At 51.8% G+C, this 24,980-nt stretch overlaps 1 protein-coding gene across 4 annotated transcripts in view; it reads right to left on the reverse strand.

Annotated features, from left to right (window-relative positions):
- Positions 1-320: 320 nt before the first annotated feature.
- The window catches only part of Arrb1 (arrestin beta 1), a 73,539-nt gene continuing 48,879 nt past the window's right edge, over positions 321-24,980 (reverse strand). For 3 of the 4 annotated variants that reach the window (XM_090348430.1, XM_090348431.1, XM_090348428.1), the window contains exons 2-16: positions 22,958-22,988; positions 20,973-21,033; positions 18,277-18,321; positions 17,488-17,684; positions 15,657-15,716; positions 15,029-15,096; positions 13,342-13,477; positions 12,481-12,565; positions 11,903-11,975; positions 9,246-9,383; positions 8,295-8,378; positions 6,885-6,908; positions 5,207-5,277; positions 4,054-4,105; positions 321-2,770 (exon numbers count right to left, since the gene is read on the reverse strand). In XM_090348430.1, the coding sequence (XP_090204556.1) occupies positions 2,659-2,770; positions 4,054-4,105; positions 5,207-5,277; positions 6,885-6,908; positions 8,295-8,378; positions 9,246-9,383; positions 11,903-11,975; positions 12,481-12,565; positions 13,342-13,477; positions 15,029-15,096; positions 15,657-15,716; positions 17,488-17,684; positions 18,277-18,321; positions 20,973-21,033; positions 22,958-22,988 (1,237 nt within the window). In that variant the 3' untranslated portion in view covers positions 321-2,658. The remainder of the gene's footprint in view (positions 2,771-4,053; positions 4,106-5,206; positions 5,278-6,884; positions 6,909-8,294; positions 8,379-9,245; positions 9,384-11,902; positions 11,976-12,480; positions 12,566-13,341; positions 13,478-15,028; positions 15,097-15,656; positions 15,717-17,487; positions 17,685-18,276; positions 18,322-20,972; positions 21,034-22,957; positions 22,989-24,980) is intronic. The other variant, XM_090348429.1, reaches the window with a different exon arrangement.

The following is a 24,980-nucleotide window of genomic DNA, read 5'->3' on the forward strand; positions in this document are numbered from 1 at the left end:
AGCTCAGTAGGGCTCCCTCACCCCTCCACTTTAGCCCTCCAGGTTGACTGCAAAATAAAGAGGGGACTTGCAAAGAAATACTCGGTCATATCTGGATGGCATCTGTAAGGACACCCTGAGCCTGCTGCTTCAGGAAACAGCCCAAACTGCTTTATACTGTGTGTACACAGCTGTGTAGGACACCTAGCCAAGATGCAGATGGCACCCAAGCCCCCCATGGGCCACTTACAGGACTGTGCATTCTAATGTGCATCTGAACCCACTGGAAAGGGCCCAGTGTGGACCAGCAGCAGCCACGGAGCCCTTACCACCATGGCATCTGAACCCACTGGAAAGGGCCCAGTGTGGACCAGCAGCAGCCACGGAGCCCTTACCACCATGGCCTCCTGTTACTCCTCCTAGCTACAAGCTTTCTAAGGACAGGGGGTGAGATGGACCCATCTTAGTATCTCTGTTGCTGGGCACAGAGCAGAGACATTGTGAGCAAAGGATGGTTAGGCTATATTCAAATCAATTTAACCACCTGTACAGTCTTGGCTCAAGACAGCCAGGTACTACTTCCCTGCAGCTGGAGAAATTTTAGTTAACTCTAAAAAACATCCACAAGATAAGTGGAATGCCGGGATGGAGAAAACGCAATAAAACAGCCTAGGAAACCCTGTGTATACATTGGAGAAGGGCTTTGCAGTGACCTGAAGTGCTAAAGAGCTTCACATCAGCCCCAAAGGTTTCAGAGGAAGACACTGAATAGCACATGCTCACCATGTGCTGTTGTAGAATATTCTGCAGCTGCCCGGGTAAGGTGTCAACTGTACAGCAATCCCTGGCAGGGGTTGGGGTACCTGCAGCTAAGACCCCAGAACTAGCCAGAGTATGTGTCTGCCCCTGGCTGGGAAGGGGTCTCTTAGGTTGACTGCTGATGAGATTTCAGAGCAGGGCCAGGCTGGTGACTGGGTCATTCCACCAAGTGAAATGGTTACATGCCCCATCCCTAGGGGTGCTCAACTGGAGAGTACTGGGGGACATTTGCCTGGGTAAGCCTCAGAGTAGTCTGGGGGGGCCTGTGAGGCCTTAAGAGAACCTACTATAAGCCCCCCCACCAAAGCCTCAGCAAGTACAAGCTCTTCTCCTTGCAATGTCTAGGCTCCAGAGCAGTGGCTGTGGCCCTAGCTTGGCATTAGGTTATCCTCCTGGCCTAGAAAATGGAGTAGGTAGGTACAGGCAGGCTCTGCTACCTCAGATGCCCAATAAATCCTTTCTGGAGATATGGGAAGCAGTGAGCAACTCTTAATTCTACTAGGTAATCCAGATGCTGAAATGCTCATAGATTCTCAAGAGCCAGAGTTGATGGCCCTTTGGGAATCATCTGGTCAAACTCCTTGGTTTTCCAATGAGAAACTGAGGCTCAACACAGGGACAGGAACTCACCCGCACCCACACAAGTTAGCATCAAAGACCAAACCAAGATACCTTGAACGCTTTCTACTTTATCACTTGCCTGTCCTGTTGCCCTGGGAAATGCCCCAGCACCAACACCTGTCAGTGGGTACCAGATCCCCCTGAAAGAACCCCTATAGTTCCCAGAAACTCCCCACAGGAAGATCAGCAGCCCTCCCTCAGGAGGCCCCATGGGTGGGGCAGGATCCCCTTGAAAGTGAGGATGGTGATATCAGCCACACTCTTTCACCCAGCCTGCAGGGCCAGCCCAGCCCTAGAGAACTACAGCTGCCTCTGGCCCTCCAGTCTTGCTTCCTGGATGGTCATCTTAAGTTCACCCAGAAGTGAGGTAGGGTGGCCTTTCTTCCTCCTATCCCTTGCTCCATCTCTGAATGCCCCCTCAGGAAACCTCCCTAGGAGCTTGAGCTTCCTGTGCTAGGGATGGTGTCTGCAGGAGACTTCTTGTTCTCTCTGTGGATGCATACAAATGAGTCCACACCCCATCCACAAAGGGAGCTAAAATGGCATAACCTGACCATAACCAAAATCTATGTGGTTATAGTTCACCCGCTCGTCTCCACCTAGATATAGCTGCTGATAGGAAAAGTGCATTGCTTTTTTACCCCTCCTAGGCTCTAGGCACCTTCACCAATGTCACTATCAAGACACAGGGACAAGGACAAAAAGGCATGGAGAATCTACCCACAGGAGGGCCCCTCCAGCCAGAAAGGGGTGGCCTTTGACACTGTCATCTTCTAATTGCCAGAACTGTCACCACCTGGGACCACAGACATCTCCCATGTCTCAAGTCCCCATGCTTGGATATCCCTCCACAGCCCCAGGCCCACCATCACTGTGCCCCTCGTGTCCCCCTCTCTTCCTTTCAGCTCCATTTCCAGCCAAATCCCCCAAGCCGGGGCTGTAGTGACCTATCTGGGAGTGAGCATGAAAAGTGGGGTGGACAGGTGACTGTAGAAAGGGGCGAAGGTGGTATGCTGTGGTCCTATTGGCATGGTGACATGGGGCCAGTCCTGAGGCCAGAGGTTCATCACTGGACCTAGAAGACCACCTTTTGGGGAAGGACCCCCCCTCCCTGCCTGTGATGGTGGGTGTGGGGACCCCTGGTAGAAACTGGAAGAACAAAGGGGAGAAGAAGACGACGAAGAAGCATCCGAGTGCAAGAGTGACCTGGAGCTGCCCGGAGGAAGAGCCAGCTCCAGTCTATCTGGCGTTGAGGTGTGGAGAGCCGGTGCCGTCCTCCTCTTCCTCTTTGTCATCCTTCATGCCTTTCAGTCTCTGGCGAGCAAAGTCCTCAAATACAATGTCGTCATCGCTAGTGGGAGAGACAAGGAAAATGGGGTGTGTTTCCAGGGGCAGGGTTGGCAGGCACATCCAGAGAGAGGTCTGGCCAGATGCAAGGCAGAGATCCAGAACAGAAGTAGTCTTTCTGAGGAGGTCTCTAGCCTTTCGGGGTGACCCTGGTCAGAAAGGCCTAGCAGCCTAGACATAGATTTCTACCAATGTCTAGTCACATACAGACATATGGGGGTTGAGAGGCCAGACTGGGTCACAAGCTGGGTTCTCGGGCCTAATAGTTGGAACAATGAGCCAGTTAAGAATGTGCCTCTGCTCAAGTGGTAGAGCTCTAGCCTTGAGAAAGTCCAAGAACAGTGCTCAGGCCCTGAGCTCAAGCCCAAGACTGGCAAAAGAAAAAAAAGAAAAAAAAAGAATGTGCCTCTGTGGTCCGAGAGGAAATTATTCCATTCTCACTGAGAGGCCAGGCTTCTGGGATTTCACAGCATATTCCAATTCAAACGCACAGACCCAAGAAACACCACCCCTCAAAACAACTATTACGAAGCATTTCTGCTCTGGCTCACTTGCTACCCTGAGAGACAGGGGCTGGGGCAGGATACTGACAAAGAAATATGGGTAGGTGTTGGAGAAGGGGGTTGGGGGCCAGGTGCCTGAGTGAGGTTACAGGAGGAAGAACTGCTTCCCTTTTCCCACAAAACATGTACATTTAGGATCCAGCAGAGCTTACTGAAATCCCTGAAGCCCCAGTGGAGTTCAGCCAACTACACAGTTATCCTCCTGGGATGACTTGAGCTCCCTTATTGCAGATTCCCAAGAAACAAGACAAGGATATTGCTTCCTCCAGCTCCAAAAGCCACTGCAGATGATTCCTGCTGCTGGCTCAGGTCATCCCCCTCTGGCCACTGTCCAGTGGCCCAGTGGCCCTCCATCACAGGAGAATCCACATCAGTTGGTCCTCAGGATTCAAAAGCAACAAGACCCAGACCCTCTCCCACCCACAGCCAGATGGGTATGAGTAAGGTGGGAGAGCAGAGCCAGGGACCCCAAATCAGCCCTATGCCAGTCAAGCAGGTACTGTGGACGGACTGATGGACATAAAGGACAAGGGAAGACAGATCCCACCAAGACAGGAGGAAGAGGAACAGGCACCAACCAGGGTCCTTCAAGTCACATGCAGGCAAGCAGGTGGCTGAAGAGGTAAGCAGAGGTTAGACCAGCTGCTTGTCAGGGGGCTAATAAGCATATATGCAAATGAACCATCCACCCCACCCTGAGGCCCACCCCCAGGCATCAGCTTACTTGGTGTCAAGTTCTATGAGATTGGTGTCTACAGGTGCCTCGTTCTCTGGAACTGAACACAGGACAATTGGGGTTTATAGGGTTATCGGGGTTTGGAGCAGGAGTGGGTACAAGAGGGACATGTCCTCATCCTGGGATAAGCATGCTAAGATGGGAAGGGCCCAAGAAGGAAGGGAGTCTTATCACAGGTCTTAGAATCTTAAGACTCCCCCAAATTATCTTAAAGGTAGAGGCTGCAGGGTGTCCACTGCATGCCTGAGGGCCAGAAGAACTTCTGACTTCTGCTCTGTGGAAAGATCTCCAACATCCATGTTTCTTGCTTGGTATGCTACTGGTTCAAGTCTGAAATTCAAGCTACTCAGGAGCTGAGACCTAAGGATCTTAGTTCAAAACCAGCCCAGACTCTTGACTCCAATTAACCAAAAAGTCAGAATTGGAGCTGTAGCTCAAGAAATAGATCACTAGCCTTAAGGGACAAAAGAAAAAAAAAAATCTAAGAAACAAAGGCCAGGCCTTGAGTTTAAGCCCCAGTACTAGAAAGGGAGAAATCTCTCCCTTCCCCTCTCTCCCTCCCTCTCTTTTCCTCTCCTTTTCTCCCTCTGTGTATTTGGAGTTCGGGGAGTTTGGGGGGCGTTGGTAGGATTTTTTTTTTTTACATTTTACCCTCTCTGAATTCGGAATTTATTTTATAACTGGTGGCATTTCACAATCTAATTGTAGGAGTATTATTTAGGGATCATGATATAATGTCTCCCTTTTAATAAAATGAGCCTTAGGTTCAACAGAACACAAGCAATCTGTTATCCCTTGTAAAACGTATGGGGTGTGAAGAGGGCACCCTATCCATAAGCCCCTCCCCTTACATCCCAATAGCACCAGTTCATGCTGGGTGCTGAGCCAAAGTGCTCCTCTGCCCCCTGCTCATTCTCCTGCAGAAAGAGAGCCAGGGCTGGCTGCCTCCTAGTAGGGCTGGAAGCAAATAGGTGTTGTGAGCCCCACAAAAGCTCCTGGGGAGCTGGGGAAAGGCTAGCAATGGACTGAAGCTCAACCCAGAAGAACATGGGGGTGACCAGAGTATCATGTGAGCTAGGGGAGAAGAGAGTTCATTTGAGGAACCCCACCACCGCTTCAATGACCCACAGATGCTGCTCACCTTCCCGATGTGGGGGCTCCTCTTTAGGCTTGGGGTGCATCAAGGTGAAAGGCAGTTCCACCGCCACGTCGCTGGAACACAGACACATCAGGATGAGATCCCCACTCCCATTCCACAGCACCTGAGGTGGCTTCTTTGGAAGTGCTCAAGTGACCTTAGAGCCCTGCTGAGGTCAGTGTCATCAGGCTCGAGAGGGAACCCAGGGCCTAGTGCTGGGACACCATATGCAGAGTCTGACACCTTGGGGAGGGGAGGGAGGGACTGAGGGAAGATCTGGCCACTAGCTGGTGCTGCTGCCCAGGTCTTCTCTGTCCCTGTCCCTGACAGTCAGATGGATAAGAACAGACAGCTGCAGGGTGCTGACTCTGAGCCAAGGACTGTTGCAAACCCTTCTTTGTAGTAAGTCTAATTCTCACAATCTTATTATCCCCAATGTGTGACTTGGGAAATGGGAGGCATAAAAAGATTAATCTCTTGCCTGAGGCTGCATAGCTACTAATGGTAAGCGATGGAAGATTCTGGTTCCATTCATTCTACCCCGTGGCCGCCATATCATAGCAGCAGAATCGGAACTGAGAAGAACAGCCCTGGAGACTTTTTTTGGCTACAGGTGGTCTCACCCTATGAGACCCTTCCTTCTCAGACTGTGAGTGCCACATCTTAATGATCTTGTGGTCCAGGCAGGGCTGGACGGGGACAAGGAACAGAGGTGGAGTAGCCAGGGACAAGCCAGCCCTTGCCACTCACAGAGAGAGCATGGTACACACCTGAGACTCACCAAGCTCATCTGGAACACTGGGGCTAACACCTACCTTCTAGAACCACTGGATTTCTAGGGGATATAGATAAGACATAATATGTCCCCTCAATGGGGACATGGTAAGGGAAAGCTGTCAGTCTTCTTAAAAAGACTGATCTAGGAGGAGCTGCTTTTCCAGTTTTTCCTGGAAGAGTAAGCCATCTGATGAATTTGAGTGGCAGACCAAGCTGGCTATAACCTTGACCATGGCTGCAAAGGATGTGGTCAGAAGATTCTAGACCCAAACCTTTGTCAGACTATGGGGAATACACAGATGTGCCCAATTCCTTCCAGGATTCTAGCCCCCTGCACAAGCCTGCATACAAGTTTAGATGCAGTCTTTGCCGAGTTATACTGAATTGAACTGATTTCCAACTGGACTCCGATTGCTTAGGGTACTTAATATTGCTGTCTTGTGACAGAAAGCAAACAGCCATCTGTCAGACACCTGCATTTTTGAAGCATAGCTCATTGGGAAATCTTGTCTACAAAAGTAAGTCTACAAAAACAAAACTTCCTAAGAGGCCAACCTTAGCAACACTCAGCCAGCAGAGATTTCTGATCAGTGTAGAAATTTGACCATCACGAAGCCTGCATGTCCCCTGAACATCTTAAAATTCACATGATCAAGCAAGCCATTCCCCAGATTACCACCATATATAAACATCCCCGTCACCTGAGGGGGAACCAAAGGGTAGGATCTGGGTTGAAGCTGGGTCCCTAGTCCATTGGAAATGTTTTTAGTCCCAGCTAGGCCTGCAATCCAAAATGACCACTAGATTCTTTTCAATCCAGTGCCCTGTGGTTCTGGTCAGCCAGGCAAATGGTCCCTGGTCCCTCCAAGAAAGTGAGTCAGGCAGGACAAAGGAGAGGTTTTACCTGGATGCAAGATCTCCCAACAGGCTAGGTGGGTCAGAAGAGGCAGGAGAAGTGGCCAGGAAGGAGTGCAGAGCGAAAGAAAAGAGAAAGCACATTTATTCACCACCTCTGCTGCTTCAAACACAGCAGACCAGAGACATACTGCCCACCCAACCAGGGTACTGACTTAGCATCAGCCTACAGGAGCTAAGATGTAGGCCCCCCTTAGTAAGTCCCTGGATCCTAGGATACCATTCTCTTTTATGATAAGGGGGCTCCTTGTCTAATGTTTCCTTTTTTAAGCTTTCCATAGACACGTGTCAACTAAATGAGAGGGAAAAAAACGTACAAATTAGAAACTTAATTCCCCAGTAGATGGAAAAATGCGGAGTTTCCTGAGTCTCCATCAAGCTATGCTCCAGAACGGGGACTACATCTGGTCCTCACTGCACCCCAGCACCTGGCCAAACAGCTGAGGTTGAGGAGGGAGAATTCAAGAAGCAACTGGGGAACTGTTTTGGCCTCTGTTTCTCCATCTATGAACTAAATATGTCCACCAATCTAACAAATCCTGGTCTAGCCCTGAGATTCTGAGTCCCTTTAGCTGTTTCCTCAGCCTGCAACAAGGGTGAGAGTGGGGGCTGTGCCTGAGGTATGCTGAGGAACACAGCAGCCCTTAGGCCTGCCTATAGCAGAGACTAAAAATGCCATCCACTTCCCATCTATGCCCCATCCTCTGTGCCCGGCACAGGCCTGGTAGAGGATCAGGAGGAAAGAGGGAGAGATGGGAGAAAAGGGGAAACTGGGGAACATTAGGAGAGGAAAAGGGAGAGGAAGAGATAGGGAGGAGGAACTAGAAGGAAAGAGAACAGGAAGTCCTCATGTCCCAGTCCTCCTCCACAGAAGGATTCAGCTAAAAGGGTCAAGCAAACAACCCAGGTGCCAAATGTCCATGCATATCATCCTCAGTATTTTAGGAGGCTAAGAATGAGAGGATCGTGCTTTAAGGCCAATCCCTGACAGAAAAGTTTGAGACTCCCTTCTCAATCCATTTCCGGGCACAATGGCATGCCTGGCATCTTAAGCTGAGATTGGTCGGCTTGGTTTAGAAGCTTCTGTCTCCATTTCATCTTTACCTGGACAAAGTAGTCTGTACTGGACAGGAAGCCTAAGAGTAGGTGGCCTGCCACTCAGGTAAAGACCTGGGCAAAAAGCTGAGATCTTCTCAAAGTAACCAGCAGGGAAACAAAGGCTGGAGGCATGGCACAGCAATAATGTATCCGTTCTTACAAGCCTGAGACCCTGCGTTCAACCTCCCAATGCCACTACAAAATTTTTTTGTTAAGGATCAGGCAAATAGGTAGGATAGGGTATGGATTACAGGGGTATCTGCATTCGGGGCTCGCGTGTCGGGCTGGCAGGAGCACTCACCCGCCTCGGGACACCACCAGCTTCACTTTCACTTTGTAGGAAACGATGATCCCCAGGATCTCACGGTTGGCACCTTCCCTCAGCCTGCAGGGTGACAGGGAGAAGATGTCCTCCAGGCTCACTGGTGGACAAGGGATGAGAAGGGGGAGGGGAATGATGGGGGGGGAGGGATCCTCAGGGAGCTGGGACTCCAGGGCCTGAACTCCACAGCCCCTGCGAGGTGTCCTGGCTGTGTGACCCTGGTCAGATCCCTCCAGGCTTGGCTCCACTCTGCCACAGATTCACTTTGCACACCCAGTGGGCAGTCAGCCTGGGAGCTGAGAAGGGGTGAAGGCAGCTGAGGAGGTAGGGCCCCACTGGGTCTAAAGCACAAGGAAGATTTGAACCAGGGTAGGTAAGTGCACACCCTGCAAGGATGATGACAACAGTCTGGCACAAGCCAAGAGTCTGGGCTGGGGATGTGGTGCATGCCTGGGGGGGGAGGAGTTGTCTCTCAGAGCAGTGCCTAAGAGCCAAACCCTCCCAGGGCATGTGAATGGCCCTGAGGGCTCAATGATGGGGCAAGGAGATGCTCAGGGTCCCTGACCTGGAGGGATTCTCACATCAGGTTCATCACCCCAGTCTTTCCAGACTCTCCAAGTCCTCCTCACACTAGGCTCCATCGTGGAGCCGTGTCCTTGCTATTTGCTCAGCCGCAGGGACACACCCCCACCTCTTGCAGGAAGCCTTTCAGCTGGCCCTCCCTGGACCAGCAGACAGGGCTGGCACTGCCTCAGTGAGCTGAGCCTGTGGTCCCTGGTGGGGGAAGCAGGGGTGCAGCCTTCCTGACAGGTCCAAGGCTGGCTGATGAGGACAGCCTGAGCCTCATGTTGTTTATACTGGGGAAATGAGGAGGGCAGGCTGGGGGGGGGGTATCTAGAACCCAGGACTAGGAGGGGGGGGGCTCCTCACAGGGTGCTGGAAGCCAGGTTTGTGTCTTCATGCTTCAGCTTTCCATCCAGAGCAAGGCCTCGCTTCTCCCGATTGTTGGCCAGGAATGGTGTCAGAGTGTAGACCTTGCAGAACGTCGAGCTGGGTGCCACCGTGTCACTGGGAAAAATGGAGGGTGAAGACAGTCCCCTCCACAGCCCACCCCTGCCCTCAGCCCCAGCTTAGCCAGGACATCAACTGGCCTGCTAACCAAGCCAGCCTGTGCTGCTCCGCAGAAGCAGGGACCACACAGACCAGTCCTAGCTCCCACTGCCACCTGTGACCAGTGCACACTCATCTTACACAACCAGGGGAAGCCTGGGCTAAAACACTGTGGTTTGATTTGGGGGAGGATTTTTTTTCTGGTCCTGGGGCTTGAACTCAGGGCCTAGGCTCTGTTCCTGAGCCTCTCTTATACTCAAAGCTAGCACTCTAACACTTGAGCCACAGTGCCACTTCTGGCTTTTTCTAAGTAGTTTATTCAAGATAAAGAGTCTCACAGACTTTCTTGCCCAGGCTGACTTTGAACCATGATCCTGAGATCTCATCCTCCCAAGTAGCTAGAATTACAGGATGACTCCCCACACATCCAGCTATGTTTATTTTTTTAAGTATGGCTACATGCAAACCACGAATGAAGCTACTGGGCAGCTATAACCCCATCTAGCTTCTGCAGTTAAAACTGTACTTGCAAGCCAGTTCAAACCAAGGCCAGGGAGGAATGTCTATGAGACTTATCTCTAAGCAGCCAAAAGCCAGAAGTGGAGCAGTGGCTCAAGTGGTAGACTTCTAGCCTTGATCAAAAACACTCAGACCGGGGGCTGGGAGTTTGGCCTAGTGATAGAGTGCTTCCCTAGCATGCACAAAGACCCGGGTTCGATTCCTTGGTACCATATATATAGAAAAAAGCCGGAAATGGTACTGAGGGTCAAGTGGTAGAGCTCCATCCTTGAGAGGCTCAAGTGGTAGAGCTCTAGCCTTGAGAAAGTCCAAGGACAGGGCTCAGGCCCTGAGCTCAAGCCCAGGACTGGCAAAAAAAAAAAACCACTCAGGGACAGTGCTCAGGCTCTGAATTCAAGCCCCAGGATTAGCACCAAAAACAAAACAAAACAAAAACAAACAAGAAAAACACTTCCACTGTTAACCAGGTGCTAGTGGCTCATGAGTGGGAGACCTGGAAGATTATTACTTGAAGCTAACACAGGTAGAAAAGTTTGCTATACTCCCACCTCCAAAATAACCAACTTGTTGACTAAAATGGTAAAACACCAGCCTACCAAGCTCAATGCTTGAATTCAAATCCCAGTCACATGCCTTTCCACCCTCCCAATCACACACACACACACACACACACACACACACACACACACACACACACACGCCTTTATTGCACATCTGTTCACCATGTGTAGGGATACATTGATGGTGGAGGTATCTACTGATGGCTCAACTGTTACTTATTTTTGCTCTGTCTCACCTCTTCCTTTTTAACAAGGCAGGAGCAGAAAGCAGACAGTGGGCAAGAACTGGAGTGAGCCCTGGCTTTGCCCCCCTCTAGCTCTGTGAGCTGAGCAAGTTCTGTATCATCTGTTCACTGGGGACAGCAAGGCTCTGTGAGCAGCAAGGGAGACTGGGCATTCAATGTGGGCAGCTCCTGTCCCAGCTGGCCATGCTATGCATGTTGAGGGCTCCAGCTCCACTCACCCCTAGCCCACAACATGCATCAGTCTTGTAGCTTGAGTATTGATTTTAAACCAACAAATAGATGTGATTGTTGGCCAATACTAAGGTTTGAACTCAAGGCCCTGTACCTAAGTACTCTATCATGCGAGTTACACCTCCGCCCTGCCTTTTTGCTGGTTTGAGCCTTGCAAATTTTCCCACTTGGGCTGGCTTCGAACCTTGATCCTCCAGATCTCAGCCTCCTGAGAGTAATTAGGATTATAGGTGTGAGCCACCAGCATTATTAAAAACATTAAAATGTTTTTAAGTCAGAAAAAATACGTTGAAATTATGTGTAAAGACATATATGCAAATATATAATCAAATATATATTTTTCAGGGCCAGGGGAGAAGCATGAATGCATTTTCTAATCCAATGAGAGTAAAAACTCCCAGTAAACAGAAATGTTTGTTTTCAGACCTCACACCTTAGCTGCCAACAAGGTAGAAATTAAGTTCATGGTTCAATCACAACTTCCCCAAACCCAGACCATTTTTGGTTGCTGTATCATTATTCTATGCCCTGTCAGTATAACCCTTTGGATACCATCAGCTGGATGATCCAGTTGAACAGACAAGGAAAAGGTGTGCCTAGTGCTTTACCCCCTTTCTCCCTGGCTTCCAGGAGGCTCAAAGGGAAGTATTTCTTTCCCACCCATGTTTCTGGGACAGGATTACTTATCCTCTCCACAACCCTGATTCCCTTCCACTCATTAGCTGTTGTCTTGATCTGGATTAGGTCTATTCCTTTATTCTAGCACTAAAGGCTCTTCTACCTCATCTGCTCTGAATGGTGAGGAACACTACAGCCCCCTGCAGGTGGAAAGGAGCCACCTGGGCCTATGTGTCTAATCCTAGAACTTCTCCTCATCCCCACCACGTCCCACACACCCAGGGTCCGGCTTACACGCACTTACTCAGCCTCCTCCAGGGCCACGGGACACTTGTACTGCGCTGTGTTGAAGAGACAGATGTCCGCATACTGGCGCACTGGAGAAGGAGCGGGAAGCCATCACGTGAGCCAGGGGCAGCTCCCAGGAGAATGCTCAGCCCCAGGCAAGGGCCAACCCACCGGCAGGCACTTCTGTAGGATCACTCATATCCTCTACCCCAGAGGGATCTCCCTCCCAGACCATTCGTTTCCTCCCATGAGCAAAAGGTTCTGCCCCGACTGGGGAAACTGCCAGGGACCTAGGAAACCTATGAGAAGCAGCTGAACAGTAAACTCATTACCTGGCCATAAGCAGCCTGGAGTACTGCCTAGGAAAGCCCCAAACCCTTTGGCCCAGGGCAGACCCTGGGCTTCAGCAGTTATTGTTGGTTTAGTTTATGTTTTAGATAGGGTCTCATGCTTTTGCCTGGACTGGGACCAGCAACCTTCCACCGCTCCCTCCTGAGTAGCTGGGGTTTACCACAGAACCTTATCAAAATTCTTGTTAAGGGTTCCCTCTTGCTCACCCTGCCCCACTCCCAGGGGACTCTCTTCCCACAGTACCTGAGATCTTGATCTTCTTCACTGTCTTATTGGTGTTGTTGGTGACATGGACATTAACATTGATGGGCTCTCCATGGTAATAGATCTAGAAGGCAGACGGAGGGCAGTGTGGACCAGGAGGACGCCAACATGCAAAGTGAGGAGGAAGAACTTTGTTATTCCAACTTCAGCCCCCAAGTTCTGCCACTGCCTCCCAGTGGAAGGTGGCATTGGAGCCATCAAGCCTTTGTTTTCACTGCACAACAGCAGTGCTGTGGTAAAGGGTACATGACCTCGGGTGGGTCACGTAAGCTTCCATTTCTCCCTCCATACAATGAGGTAAGTCTTGAGTCCCTGCTGGCTCTCGTGGCCTGAGTCTTAGGGAGCTATGGAAGAAACAGGTGACCTGGAGGAAGGGCTTGCCCGGCCCTCTAGGAAGCCAGCCTCGAGTCCTCACTGTAGTCTCAATCACCCTGCTGGCTCATGGCTTGGCAGCCAGATCAGCGTCCACTGCCTTCTTCAGGCCTTGCTGCCCTTTTTCTCAGGGATATGTAGGGTACAACAAGGAATGCCTGGCCCTGCTGTCCCCTCCAACTGGTTATTGCCCGCTGACCTGAAGCAGGCAGTTGGTACAAGGAGAGAAAGCAAAGTATATCTGGAGAGTCTGAAGCCACCTGCATACCTCAGGCTTCTGTCCACTTCTGCTTTGCCTTCTTAAGCCTCCAAGAGAGGTCTTGATTCTCTAAGCCCCATGTCCCAGGGCTGGGACTGAGCTCTGTCCCCAGAAGTCCCCAGATGCCAGGGGACAGTGGAATCTGTGACAGAGGTCTAGGAAGGCAGCCTCCCCTCCCCCCCAGCCACAGCCAAGGCCCAGCCTCCTACCTCCTTATCCAAGGATGCTTCTAGATGCAACGGCTTGTCTGACATAAGGAACTGCCTGGTGGTCTCAGCTGTGGGTTGGGGCCCAGGCCTCTCCGGAGCGTACTGAACTTTTCGGATGACCAGACGCACTGAATTCCTAATGATTGGGCAGGGTGGAAGAAGGCCAGAGTCACTGCCTCCATTCTCTTTCTCTGGGGTCCCCGTGTTACTCTCTTGCTTAAGAGGCTGCCATGGCTTCCATTACCGTCAAATCTAGCCAACTGCAGAGCCTGGCCTAGGGGCCTCGTCACCATCTGGCCCAGTTCTACTCTCTCCTGTTCTGTCCAATGCCAGTACTTCACTGGGTCTCTGGCTTGGTATCCAGTTAGCTGGGCACCGGTGGCTCATACCTGTAATCAGGATCTAACATCTGAGGATCACAATTCAAAGCCAGCCCAGGCAGGAAAGTCTGAGACTCCAATAAACTACTCAAAAAAAGCCAGAAGTGGCTCGAGTGGTCGAGCACTAGCCTTGAGCCAAAGAACTTCAGGGACAGTGCCCAGGCCTTGAATTCAAGGGTCAGGTGTGGCACAAAATAAAAACAAAACAAAAAAACCTGTTTTCACTTCCTAGGCTTCTCTATGAGTCATGCTCTTCTCCTCTTACCTAGCCTATGACCTTGAGAAAATTAACCTTGCTCTGCCTCAATTTCCTCATCTGTATAGCAGTGACATCATGAAATTGGTGCATACTTTCCCAACATTCTGGCACCTATTGAGCTCTTGAGAAGTAACACTACCCCATCACTATTGCCAGTGAGTCTTGGGTGTGGTCTCAAGATGTCCCATTTTGGGTAGGCTGAGGATGGTGGCTCTGAAAGTTACTTCCTCTTCCTTGCTCTGGTCTAGCTCCCTCCCACATCTGCAGACCTCTTCCTCCCTGGTCTCAAGTATTACGAGAAAAAGGTGGGACAGAAAAAGGTCTCAATTCCTCCCACCCAGCAGCTGTCCAGGCTGCTGATGGAAACGCCTGCAATGCAGGCTTCAGCCACCAGGTGGCAAACTCAGTCCACTCTTCTGAATCGGTGGTTGACCTCTCTGTGGCCTCCTCCAGGAACTGGGGTCAGAAGCAGGGACATTGGGGTTGGGAGCTACCAGCAGCAGCCAGGAGGTAGGGCAAGGAGGTGACCGAAGGAAGGGCAGCCATGAGAAGTCAGCACCATACGCTTTCCCAGCCAACCTGGACTGGGTCACCAGCGCACTACACGTGAGCCCACCCCAGCCGGCTGGAGATGGGTGACTTTCTCACTCTTCCCTGGATGGGTTCACTTTCTCCACTCCCCCTCCCTTGCTCAGAGGCCTCCATGACACTGGTCCTGCCTGTGGTTTCCTAGGAGACCAACAAGGTAATGAGGATGGCCTGGAGACATCTTGCTGAACATGGAACACACTCTGCATGGAGAATTTTTCCTAAAATAAAAAGACCTGCAGTCTGGGGGGGAGGGGAGGAGAGGAGAGCAGAGGCAGGGAGAGGAGGGAGGAAGCTGTGATCGAGGCTGCCTCTCCAGATGCCCTTCAGGACCTACGGCCCATCAGAATGTCCTCTCCCGGACTGGAGCATGCAGCTCTTCATCCTCCCCCCACTTCCTCCCCCTGCCCCATCCCATCCTGTCTCTCCTTCCTCTCTCCATACCCAACACCCTGCACACCTTTTGTGGATCTTCTCCTCCAGGTTCTCTGCACAGAAGGCTTTTACTTCATAGTCCACACCGCAGGCCTGTGGAGGGCACACCGCTGACCACAGGACCTTGGAAAGGCAAGGTCCCCCAGCACACAGCCAGCTCACCTCAGCATCTCACCAACAAGAGTTCTGGATGGGACAGCAAGCTCCCCAGCCCACAGCCCAGCCTCGATGCAGCACTCCCTCTGCCTCCCTCTTACTCTCCCCCTGAGCTACTGCCTGGAGTCACAGAAATCACAAGGCAACAGGGCTGGGTACAGAACCTGCTCTGGGGTGCTTCAGTCACCACCCCCCACCCCAACAGCACAAGGAGCACAAGGAGGTTTCGAGCCTCAGTTTCCCCTCCATACTGGGAGCTGTGTGAGACTAGGTACAGGTCATCAGAAGAGGACCTGCATGGCTCATGTCACAGAGTCAGAATGAGGAGAGGCCCAATCTGATGGGCTCCTTATCTGAAGAGAGTACTGGTCCCCGTGTGACCAGCCAGGCTAGCCCCAGAGGCTTGACGAGGGCTGATGAGCAGGGTAGTCGGCGCCTCTCCTAAGGAGAAAGCCCAGAACCTAGGGTCTCGAGACACCCCCCTTGAGGTGACCTACCTTCCCTGTGTCCTCAGGTCCAGGCTGCAATGTCACTGAGCATGGGAGGTTCGGAGGGATCTGGGCAGAAAACAGAATGAGCCACCACTGTGTCCCCTCCATGCCTACACCCTGCTACTCAGCTCACACTCATCAGACCAGCACCCCTGAGAACAGCTGTGTTTCCCCCATCAGACTAGAAGGTCCTAAAATAAACCACCTTCCCCATCAGACCTGCCACACCATGCCCCCAAAAGGCCAAGGATTTGAGTGGTTTTTAATCTCAAGGGTTTAACCCACGCCCCATCCTCACAGCAGGGGTAGAACAGATTTTTCATCATGTGAGGTAGAGGAAAACATGGCTCCCTAAAGGCTAGTCCTCTAAACCTGTGATTGAGACACTTTACAGGAGAAAGGGAGTTAGCGGTTGTAGTTAAAGATCTAGAGATGGAACAATGGCCTGCAGTACCCTTGTGGGTCCAATGTAATGACAGGGTCATCGAAAGTTAGAGCTCACTGGGTGCTCATGGCTCCAGCCTGGAATCCTAGCTCCTCAGAAGACTGAGGTCTGAACACCAGAGTTTAAAGCCAGCCTGGGCAGAAAGTCTGAGACTCTTATCTCCAATTAACTACCAAAAAGCCAGAAGTAGAGCTGTGACTCAAGTGGCAGAGCACCAGCCTTGAGTAAAAAAAAAAAAAAAAAAAAGCTCAGAGACAACATCCTGGCCCTGAGTTCAAGCCCCAGGATGAGCACAAAAATAAATTAAAGAGGAAATAGAGTACTAGGCATAGGAAGGTTAAATCCAAGGACCACAGCCAGCCTGGGCTGCACAGTGAAAGGAAGGAGAGAGGGAGAGAAGGAAAGGAGGAAGGAGGGAGGGAAGGAAAGAGGGTAGGAGAGAGGGAGGGAGGGAGGGAGGCCAGTGAGGGAGAAAGAGAAGGGAGGGAAGAGTCCCTGCCAAGAGAAGACTTGTGAGAAAGACTCAACATACCACTGCTGACCCAGTATGGAGGAGGGGGCATGAGCTAAGGAATGCATGCAGTCCCCAAGGAATGGGAAGCTAGAAAAGTAAATAGATTCTCCACCAAAAGGCACCTTGCTTTCAGTCCCAGGAGCCCCATTTTGGGTTGGTGACTCCTAGAATAATAGGTTAAGTGACAGATTTGAGTTGTTTTACCACCATATGTGTGGTCGTTTGTCACAGCACCCAGCACTTCTACATGGGAAATGAGGAATCCAAACCTAATCTCCCCTTGCTCTTACAGAAGTGGGGGGGTCACCCTGAATCCCAGGTTTGAATCTTGGAATCTGCAACTGAAAGGCACCTGTGCCATCCCTCCTGGATAATCGGGCAGCCAGTCTGAGACACAATGTAGTGACTCAGGGACCAGACAGGGCTCTGTGCCTCTCCTCAGCCACCCACGGGCCCCCCTTCGCTCCCACCAGTGAACTGGAGACAGAAGAGTTGAACAATAATAGCCCATAATGGGGTCCGGGAGTTTGGCCTAGTGGTAGAGTGCTTGCCTAGCATACACGAAGACCCAGGTTCGATTCCTCAGTACCACATACATAGAAAAAGGCCGGAAGTGGTGCTGAGGCCCAAGTGGTAGAGCTCTAGCCTTGAGAAAACCCAAGGATAGTGCTCAGGCCCCAAGTTCAAGGTCCAGGACTGGCAAAAATAAATAAAAATCATAGGCTAGGGTGGTATCCTCCAGTAGTGGCCAGAAAACAGACAGGGAGTGTGACAGTGTCGAACACTAAGGAGTTGCTGGGTGACCTGGAATGGCTGTCCCCTGCCCATGTGTCCACCGTGAGCATTCCCCATAGGTGACCCAGCTGGTGGCCCCTGACCTCAAAGGTGAAGGGATAGGCATGGTCGCCCAGCTTCTTGATGAGGCGCTCCTGCAGCCGCGTCAGGGGCTTCTTGTCCTCAGGCGCCGGTGGGAAGGACTGCACATTGGCCACGAACAGGTCCTTGCGAAAAGTCAGGCCCAGCACATCAAGGTCCTCCCGGCCATAGCGGAAGGCGCAGGTCAGCGTCACATACACTGTGAGGAGCAGAGGTGCTGAAGCGGCGCCCGGGAGGACGGCACCCCTCCTCCTCCCCAAGCACTAGCCATGTTTCTGCAGGCCACAGTCCTGCCCTCTCCCTGAGGAGCCGAGACACAGTGCGTGGCACAGGAGCCATGCTGTGGCTCGTGGAAGGTCAGGGCTGCTTGCTCGAGAGTTCTGTCCCCCTCGGCCCACTGCACTCTGGGCATCTGGAGGGGTCCCCGAGAATGGTCTGGCGAAGCTGGGAGATAGCAGAGAAGTACAAAGCTATATCCAGAAGGCCTGGGGGCCTTAGCCCAGCCTCCTCATTGGTAAAATGAGACCTTAACACCTGCCCTGATGGCACCTGGGTCTTGATGGTCACACCATACTGTTGAGAAAGTGCTGGTGGGTAAGGGGAAGGTTGACCAGTTCTCCTGAAGAGGGGATAAGTAGAAAGAGGCTGGGACTTCACAGTGGGGATAGGCAAGACAAGGCTGTAAAATAAGCCAAGGTCCTGCCTGGGAGGCAGGGAGGCTGGTGGGGGCAAGAGGAGGCCTGTAGGCAGAGTACACCCCTCACCGGCTGAGGGTGAGGACCACAGCCTACCTCTCCTCTCTTTGAGGTACTCAGGATCCACCAGGACCACACCATCTGAGGAAACAGAAGCGTGAGGAAATCCCCAATTAACCTTCCACACCCAACACCCAGCCACAGCCAAACCCTGATACCTGTCCACCCAACGGCATCCAACAGAAACGGGGGGGCAGCACCCAGGGGTGATATCCAGCCTTCAGTCTGACCTCCACCAAGTCCTATACTCTTATCCCCTGCAGGCCAGCAGACTCAGCACTGATTGGAGCCTGAGCCAGATATACTTTAGAACTCAAAAGACTGGAATCATAGAGAGGCAAACTTGTAATATGTCCCCAGGCCTTCTATTGGGCACACCCCTCTGTAGGCCACGCACGGCTAGATCAAAGCCACCAGTGCCTCTGTGGGTACAATGATGTGCCAAACAATGTTTCAGAGATCCAGCCAGAGGATATGGTCCAATATATGTCTAGGCCAGGCCTGGTTGTACACAACTGCAATCCCAGCAATCCTAGCCCTTGGAAGGCTGAAGTAAGAGGATCCCAAGTTCCAGGCCAGCCTAGGACACACACTGAGTTTCAAGCCAGCATGGGTTGCATATAGAGACCTTATTTCAAAAGTAAAACAAAACAGACTGCAATAAAATATATTGCCTACTGACATCATTGTCTGCAAGCATCCCGTGAGGTTTCCACACCACGAGAACAGGTCCCTGTGGTGAACTGAACTGACACTATTCTAGCCAAGAAGCCAAGGCCCAACCCAGCTCCATATATGGGTTTAGGTCAGATTTAGCAATAAACAGAATTCCACACTTAGAAACAGAACTAGGTTTTCAGACATTTCTGAATTTGGAATCTGACCTACATGACAGGTGGGCACATGCATAAAATGTGCCCCGTGTGTGCAGTGCTAGCCTAGAGGACGGCCTGCGAGAGCAGGATGGGGAGCCCAGAATGGGCCCAGATTCCTCTCACCAGGACTACCCTGAGTGCAGAGATCAGCCTGGATAAAGATGGCCTCTGCCCAACATCCCAGGAGGCCAGCAGTACCAGCTCAGACGCCATGCTCTTACCTGGCCTCCCCCGCTCATCTCTGCCCCAGTATTCTCCATCTCTCTCTCTAGGGTTGGGAGGGAGGAAGTGGGACACAAGCCAGCCATGCTAGACAGACTCAGGAACAGTGGGTCAGGGCTGTACCCGACCCCACCCTGGGGCCTCCTCACTCTTCCGGTGGACATCTTCTGGAGGCCAATAGAAGAAAGCCAGGGATGATGGAACATGTCCACACGAGTTAGGCCAGGGGACTAGGACTGATGGGGTGGCTAAAAACAGGAACCTCGGCTAGAGGGCAGTGTCTGGTAAACAGTACGTCTCACTGTGCATCATGGGATCAACCCCAGACAGTACCCCAGAGCCTTCTGGGTGGCTGAGCCCAGCATGAAGCAGGTGCCCACTAGAGAAACTGGTCCCCTCCTGCCCTTCCTCTGCCTCGGCCTCTCATACTGTTCCAACTAGGCAGATGACTTTGTTCAGCCCTGGCATCAGAACCCTCTGGAAACTTCAGCTCAAAGCTGACCACAGGCAAATACCAGAATATGGACTCACTTCCTCTGAGAAGCCACTTCAGAAAGAAGTCAACTGGCAGTAGGGAGAGGGGAGAGAGGAAGGGCTCTGAAGTCACCAAATACTGTCCCCAGATAGAGCTGTGAGCGTCCCCTCACAGGACACTCCTGCCTGCTGGTCCCTGCACAGCCCCCAGGGACAGGAAGGGAGAGACCACTCTCTCTGGAACCAAGATCAGATTCCAGTGTCTTCTTCTGAACTTGGCCGCAGGCAGTTTCCAGCTGCTATTTCCCAGTCTGCCACCTCCTTCGTGTTATCTTAATTGACAATGGGCTCCTTGTCCTCTGGCAAGAAGGATAGTTCTGAACCAGGGGAGATTCTCTCCCAAGAGGTCATTTGGCAAGCTGTCAGAGCAGGGTAGCGCTGCAGGCATCTAACGGGCAGAGGGTGCTGGACTTATCTATACCGAAGGACAGACCACGCCAACAAAGAACTATCCAAACACATGCCCGCAGTGACAGAGTGGGGAGTCCTGAGCTAGACAAGTCCTTGCCCCCAAACTCTAGCAGGACCTGCATATAAGTGAGGCCAGCTCCAAAACTCACAAGCCCTTTAGCATGGGGAAGCAGCAGAGGCAGAACTTGAGTCAAGCCCTTCTGCCTACTCACTCTGTGACCTAGAGTGAGTTATCAAGCCTCTCCTCTCCAAAAATAAACTCAGGGATAATTATCTATTACTAATAAGTCTTTTTAAATCTCTCGTGGTACAGTGGTTTGAACTTAGTACTTGCTAGGCAGGTGCTCTACCACCTGAGCCATGCTTCAGCCTTTTATTTACTTGGCAGTACTGGGGAGTGAATTCAGGGCTTCTATCATTGGAGACACACAGAGTTTTACAGATAGGGTCTAGCAGTTTGGCCTGGGCCAGCCTTAGACCGTGATCCTCCTACTTCCACCTCTGGATTACAGCTGAGATCCCAGGGGAGCATCACCATGCCTGGCCCACAGTCAGCCTGTATCCTATGGCACCATCAGCACAGCCTCATCCCAATCACGTCAGCAGTTTTAGAGGGCCCTCTGGAGACCAGAACTCTTCCCTGAGGCCTGAGCCAGTACCGTCAACTCCACCTGGCCCTTCAGCACTTACCCACAGGGTCCACCAGGTCCACGTGGTCCACAAAGTCCCGCTTTCCCAGGTAGACTGTGAGCTGGGGAGAGGCACAGGGGAGATTAGGAGCTGTAATAGGCCAGGAGGCACTGGCTCTGCCCGAGAGGAAAGCCCACCCACAGCTGCCTCTAAGAGCTCTAGACCCACCAGGACCCTTGCTGGAATTGCACCCAAGGCTTGGCTCGTCATCCTAACCCTAGTATGTATATTAAGGCTTTGGAAAGTTTTCCAAGTAACTCTTCCACCCAAAACCCGAGGAAGCAGTTACTGTTGTTCCCACTTTCCAGATGAGGACATTGAGGCCTGGGGAAGTCTTTCCACCATGGGGCCAGACAGACCCCTGGGCTGGGTACACAGGGTGGGCGATGGGTACAGGTGCTGGCTCTGAGCTGTTCAGCATCTCCTCCCTGAAAAGTGGCAGGGAACCACTCTTGTGAGGACATGCTTTATGGTACACTGAGGAATTGAAGAGCTACTTCCCTCCTCTGGAGCCACACTACAGGTATTTCAGAGGGCCAGGAGTTTGGCCTAGTGGCAGAGTGCTTGCCTAGCATGCACGAAGATCTGGGTTCGATTCCTCGATACCACAGACATAGAAAAAAACGGAAGTGGTGCTGTGGCTCAAGTGGTAGAGCTCGAGCCTGGAGAAAGCCCAAGGAGAGTGCTCAGGCCCTGAGTTCAAGCCCAGAACTGGCAAAAAAAAAAATGCACCCAGAAAATCACCTTCAATACCCATGATGAACCCAGAGCATCACTCTGGATGCTCAGTACTCCTTCCCAATCTGTCAGTCCTGGCGATTCTAGCTCTGCTCCAGTTTTCAAGCCCCCTGCTCCATCTCCACAGCCCTTCCCCCTATCCTGGAGGAGCACATCAGCCCCTGCTGACGGTGGAACTTTCCTTCTCAACTGTTCAACTGTTCAACAGCCACACTGTTTGTCCTAAAATGCAAATCTAACCACATCCCCGTATTAAAACCCTGTAACTGCTCCTCATCTGCGCCTGGAGGATAAGGATGATGAAAATGAGTTTCACTAGAAACAGAACGTGAGATTGATTAGTCAGGTCTGTTTGCCACCCTGGATGGAGACGGAATCTAAGCAGGAATGGATGATTAGTGATGTCTGCTGTGGGCACTAATGGGCGGTAGAAGCACAGCTGGTTCTAATCACATAACCAGGCCATGTGAACTCCTACACCTGCGCACAGGACTGCTGTGGCCCAGCCCTGCAGCTGCCCCATTCCAGAGATGCCTCAAATTTTACATTCCTACCTAGAAGGCTCTTTTCACCTTCCCTTGCTTGGAAATGAATCCTTCCTAGAAGCCATGCCTGATCCTACCTGATTAGACATGCCTGAACCCACCTGGGTTCCGAGGTCCCTAGGCATCCCTATATCTCACATTGGTCCTTTACATGGAAGTAAATGATCTATGCCAGTCCTGGATATCTGACTGAGCACTGAGTCTAACTCATCTCCGCCTACCCAGTCCCCTCTGGGCCACCTCAGACCTGGCAAAGAATGATGCCAGTAATATCTATTTGCTGAACTGACAACAAAACAGGATGGAGCCTAAGGCTTGTGGAGAAAAGGAAAGGGCATGGGCTCTGGCAGCCACTGTGGATAATGAGGTGACGCCAGGGCCTCTCACATAGGAAGATTACTTCCTCTGCGGCCTTTTGTTGATTGCTTGAACTCTTTCTCACAGTTACACTGAAGTCTCTTGACAACAGGCCATCCGTCCCTAGCTGGAGCTGAGGCTCCCTGAAGTCTGGACAGAAAGTTTCCAGAAGGAGGGAGGGAGCTCCCCCCCCACTCCTGATTTGGATGGAAGCTCCTGAGGACAGAGCTGTGTTTCCCTCTAACAGGAAATGACAGCTGTACCTTTCCCCTGAGACACCCCCTCGGTCAGCCCACAAGAGTGGGCTGGACCAGGGAGGAGCTGTGCACAGCCTCACATACTCACCTTTCCATTGGGGCTTGCTTTCTTGAACACACTGCGGAGAGAAAGAGAGGCAAGGCCAGGGTTAGCACATTCTGCCCAGAGAAGCTGCTACAGGCCACCCAGAGGTTGAATCTCAGACAGAAGAGGCCTGGAAAGATGTACAGAGTGGAACGGGAGCCAGCATAGCAGCCTCTTACCTTGCCCACATATACCACCGCAGAGCCGCCATCCTTGCTGTTAACCCTCCCAGGACACACACAGCCCCCAGCGGTGGACTCTGCACACAGGAGGCCTGAGGAGTCTGCAAGTCTCACTTGAGGAAAAGCCTCAGGGGCCCTCAAGGCCTCTGAGATATGGTCTCGCCTTCTTCTAGCATCACCTCCCTAACCCCTGCCACTCCACTCTTGGTCACTGCTGCTGTTTGTCAACTCAACAGAGTGACTGATCTCTGCCTCAGAGCCTTTCTCCAGCAGCCCCAGCCCTTTCTACCCACTGGGATTCTTCCAGGTAGCTGCTTTCCCCATTGCTTTATATGATGCTGCAGCCACACCCACCTGGCCCCAGCCAACCTGCCACAGGCTTTGCTTGTGGTGTGTGTTTTGTGCTGGTACTGGGGTTTGAACTTTTTCACTCAAGGCTGGCATTCTACCACTTAAGCATTCTGCTGGTTAATTGGAGATAAGAGTGTCACAAAATGTCCTTCTCAGACTGGCTTCAAACCACCATCCTTCTATCACACCAGCCTGAGTAGGTAGGATTCCACCAACATCCACCATGCCTTGCTTATCTCAGGCCTGTTTGCCCCCTCCCCACCTCTGCTAGCACACCTGCTCTACCAGAACTAAATGAAGTGTCTCCATCCCTGACCCTCATAATGGCAAACCTAACTGTTATTCAATAGATATGTTAGGAATGGCAGGTGGCTGGCATTCAACAATTATCAGGTGAATAAATGAATTGATGAATTAATGCCAAGGGAGGGCACACGCCTCTGTCCCAGTAGCACATCTGCCTTCCACACATCCTCCTGCCGTGTTCCGAGCTGTATCCGTTCCGATTCACCACCATCCAACCCAGAATTTCTCAGAATAATTGTTGGGAGGGAAGAGAAGAAAAGTGAAAGCTGCCTAAGCGGGGAGGGGAGGTGCTGAAAGAGGGAGGGGAAGGGGAGAGGAGGAAAAGGAAGAGATGCAGGTGTAAAAATAAAAGATGGAAAAGAGAGATTTAAGAGGAGGCACAAGCAGAGCAAGATGGAACCAACACAGAAAGAGGGGTGACAGAATTGTGACTCCCCCCCCACCCCGCCGCTGCAATCCTTCCCCAGGAGCAAGAGGTCTATAAACATCCAGGTAGGACTATTGCCGCCTGAGCCATCCTCCCCTCCCCTCCCCTCCAAGCTGGTGGAGTGGTGGCTCTGGGTATGCCTCCATTGCCCTGGCTCTGCTCCCCACCTCCACTTCTGGGGCCCTCAGGGACCACAGATGGGTCTGAGCCTTGCTTGTGAAGATGAGCTTGGCATAGTCTTCTCCCTCCTCCCTAGGGGCCCCCTGGTTCTTCTCCTCATCAATATTTATCGGTGTTGGGAGTGTGAAGATGCCACAGTTGGCTGGGGTGTGATTGCTAAAGTGAGAGGAAAAAAAACAACACGGACCACACCAGCTGAACCAGTGGCTCTGTTAAGCTGGGCCCAGGTCTATGCAGGGGCACCAGGGATCCCACAACATGCAGACTCCAAGCTCTGGTCCACCTCCAGCCTACTGGAGCTCAGGGTGTGAGGGGAACAGAAGCCCCAGATGCCTGAGAGCCCGAAGTCAGGGAAAGCCACCCAGTGGCTACTGGGTGGGACATGGGGTGCCAAGGGGATACCTGTGCCCAGCTAGGAAGAAGAATCTTGAAGAAGGGAAAGGGGCAGGGAGGAAGAAGAGCTAACATTTGTCAAATTAGTTCTCTTTTCTCCTTACAGCACAGCAGAATGGATATTATAATCACTCTTTTAAAGATAATTAACTGGAGGCTCAGAGAGATGCAGTAATTTGCCCAAGAA

Source organism: Megascapheus bottae, chromosome 16, assembly GCF_031878675.1.
Source record: "Megascapheus bottae isolate mThoBot1 chromosome 16, mThoBot2.hap1, whole genome shotgun sequence".
NCBI lineage: Eukaryota > Metazoa > Chordata > Mammalia > Rodentia > Geomyidae > Megascapheus > Megascapheus bottae.